The 3,469-nt window shown below is 39.1% G+C and overlaps 1 protein-coding gene across 1 annotated transcript; it reads left to right on the forward strand.

Moving 5' to 3' along the window:
- The first annotated feature begins 327 nt into the window (after positions 1-327).
- Positions 328-2,502, forward strand: LOC149534549 (uncharacterized). Its single transcript, XM_089804931.1, has 3 exons — positions 328-1,337; positions 1,777-1,949; positions 2,249-2,502. Exons 1-3 carry the CDS (start codon positions 507-509, stop codon positions 2,319-2,321), a joined length of 1,077 nt encoding a protein of 358 aa, XP_089661057.1. The 5' UTR covers positions 328-506; the 3' UTR covers positions 2,322-2,502.
- The last annotated feature ends 967 nt before the right edge of the window (positions 2,503-3,469 follow it).

Genomic DNA, 3,469 nt, shown 5'->3' on the forward strand with positions numbered 1-3,469 from the left:
ACTCTACATTTTATACTTAGTTACGAACTCCTTACTCCACCTTGCGACCGTCTTTTCTGACCATAGAGAACTAATAGACGCCATTAACATCTTCTTTAGAGGTCCAAAATCCCAAAACTTCTCAGGTCTTAAATTGGAGCCTTTGCTTTGACCGAATTCAATTGATCAGCCCAAAGTTGCGTAACTACGGATTAAAAAAGTTACATTTACCTACACACTAGATCCGCAACTGGAGGAGTGGATCCCATCAAACGATGTACTGAGAGCTCCGTGCCAAAATGCAACTCTCGTGCCCACATTTACGCACGCCTACCCACTGAGTGGTTTGTTAATCAATGGGTCCGTAAGAAATTGGGGGTTTTAGGTTATGTCGTTTCTCCAGCTATAAGGAATCGGAGGGGATTTGGTATTGTTAATAAAGTTTTTCTCTTTTCATCGAATTTTGATTCCCTGACATCTCTCTGGAGTTCGGCGAGACTAATCTTCGGATCTGATCTGCGGGCAAAATGATGGCTAGAAGTTTTTCCTCTGCCATTTTGGGTCATGGGGGTTCTATTTCAGAGCCTCAGATGGGGACAGAATTGAGTAATTTTGGCAATCATAAGCACCCAATTTGTAACTGTGGTGGTTTTAAGAAGAGCCGGAGCCACAAAGGTGAAGAGCCCTTTTCAGGGAAGATTTCTGCTACGTTTAGGAGAGCGCTTTCAGATGGCAATTTGATGCCCCTTTTCGCCAGGGATGAGGAAATCGACAACCAGAAGCCTGAGAAATTGCGTTCCCGAAGGGTAATGTGCTCTAGAAAACATGGGCTCTTGTCAATGGCAGCAGAAAGCAAAGCTGAATTGAATAGGAAGGATCTCCTGAATGCGGAGAGGGCGGGGAGCTCTGTGAATCTTGAAAACCACTTTGAGAATTTGGTCTCCACCGGCAAAGATCAATCACAAGCGGCGGGTTCTTTTAGTGAAGGAGAATATAAAAGACCAGCAACCCACAAAATGAATCGTGTGCTTCGTGTAGAAGATGAGAAGCCAGCGGTGCGTGAAAGAATATCTGAGAATCTGATGATGAACGGTTATTCCAGTGTAGAAATTGGGGAAAAAGGAATGACTCTGGTTTGTAGTGAGAGAGGTTGCAGACCTGCCGTTTTGGGAGAAGAACAGAGCATAATTGAAGGCGTTGACGATGTAGATGCCGGCGTAGAAGTTGTTCGTGTTGGAGGTAAAAGAGGAAGTTCTTCAGCAGATTCCATCAGCACAGAGGAGTATTACCAGAAGATGTTGGAAGCAAATCCTCACAATCCCCTTCTCCTGAGAAATTATGCCAAATTTTTACACGAGGTAAAGAAATTAATTTCATGCTTTGAGTTTGTGAAGAAGCTCAATTTGGTGGGGATTGCTTTTGTTTTTATATTTCAAACATGGACCTATAACTTGTGACGAGATCGATGTTTAGATTCTTGATGCACAGATAATGCCCTACAAGTATATTCAATAGTCAAAAGCACTGGTGTGAAAAAATCAATGACAGAGGATTATACCCTAATGTAGAACTGCCTTATTCTTGCCAATCTTAAATAAAGAAAACAGCCAATGATCTTAGATTGCTTAGTACCCATTTCGGTATCTGATACTATTATTGCAGTTTTGTCCCCTGAGCACTGATTCCTGTGTTCAGGTATTGTCATTTATACCAGTGTTGGTGTATTCTGAAGAATACTATTTATGCAACGTTGTTTAGCGTGGGGCTCATTCATTTTTACATGATTGGCGTCATCAGGTGAAAGGAGACATGGAGAGAGCAGAGAAATGCTATGGAAGGGCCATTTTGGCAAACCCTGGAGATGGAGAGATCCTCTCACTTTATGCCCAATTCATTTGGGAAACCACCAACGATACCGCTCGAGCAGAAGCATACTTTGAAACAGCAGTGAAAGCGGCCTCTGAAGATTGGTAAGTGGCTCTTCCCCCAATGCTTTATCATTTTCTGGTCCAAATGGATTGTAGTTCCTTTGATTATATGTTAATGTGGCATGAATGCCATTGACATATCATGTTGTTCAGTGTGTGCTTTGAGCACCAAAACCTGGAAATTCATTGATTAAAAAGGGTTCTTCGTAGTCTGTGTTTATGTTGATGGAATATTTCTTTCTCTCGGCTACACAGAATGTCTCTCAGTCTGGTCCCTTTCTTTGTTCAGCAAACCAGAACATCAATTTCGTAACTGACAATATAGGTTTTTGGTCTTGCAGCTATGTTCTTGGAGCTTATGCTAATTTCCTATGGGATTCAGACAATAACGAGGATGAGAATCACTCTCTGTAGAGCATAACATGGCAAATCCCAACAATTGCAGTGTTACAGCTTCTGCTACGGTCTGAAGCTGCAACAATGGCGTGCAGAATACAGCATTCCTCTTGTGGAGGAGATGTAAAAATTGAAATTCGGCACAATGTATATAAAAGATCAGTGTTAAATAATATACATAGAGATTTTCGGTTTTCAAGATTTAAGTGCAGCTGTAATAAATGGGAACTAATGAGCACTTTTTGAGCCAAAAAATTGACCTCTAAAACCTCCAAATCTCCTTCCATACATCTTAGACACACAGGCTTCGGTGGTTTTATCATCTGAAATAAAATAGAAAGAAATATGGGGTCACAAGCTCAAATCATCTTAAATCCAGGGTTAAAATGAAATGGCAATGTAAGCCGTGCAGTTTGACACTGGAGTCATTTTAACCCTAGAAACATTTAGATGTTTTTATTTATGTGATTTGAAATAGTTGCAGAGAACTTGTATTTTCAAAATAGGGTCATAAGTTTAAACTTTACAGGGGTGTCTTGTTCGTAGAACAGGTATGGGTTCATTGTGTACTGTCCAATATCTATTTCTATTTCCAATTCTATATTTGTTTGGAACTGTACCTAAGACTCCAGACTATCACATATCCGACCAGTATAATAAAATCAGCGTACAAAAGAATTTGCTGTTCAGTCCTATGCAAAGTTATAACATGTCCATTAGGTTAACCAATGAGATGTACCAAAATATTACCATGTCTCTGCAGATATAATAGTTTCAGCCTAATCTATACAATGTAAAGAGAAGAGTATTAAAATATACAGAATATGCTCCATATATGGTTCTGGAAATCTATCATTCATTCTGATAAGAAAAAGAAACAAATCCTTTTTATTAGAAAAATAGAATGGCGGATTTAAATCAGAGAAAGGAACTTCCAGTTTATTATTTTTCAATAATAGATGCATATTTATACAATAGATTGACCCACCGACAGTCTTAAATAACTGCTAATTAGATTGACAACAAAATATTTCAAAATTGACAATACACACATAAATTTGATAACTAATTGGAATGTATGGACGCCTAACTCAAACACATCTACAACTAGTCATTGCTGACAACTAATTGGAACCTATGGACACCTAACTCAAACATATCTACAA

The sequence above is a fragment of the Cupressus sempervirens genome, chromosome 10, assembly GCF_028749045.1.
Source record: "Cupressus sempervirens isolate cs-2001-9-10 chromosome 10, ASM2874904v1, whole genome shotgun sequence".
NCBI classification, from domain to species: domain Eukaryota; kingdom Viridiplantae; phylum Streptophyta; class Pinopsida; order Cupressales; family Cupressaceae; genus Cupressus; species Cupressus sempervirens.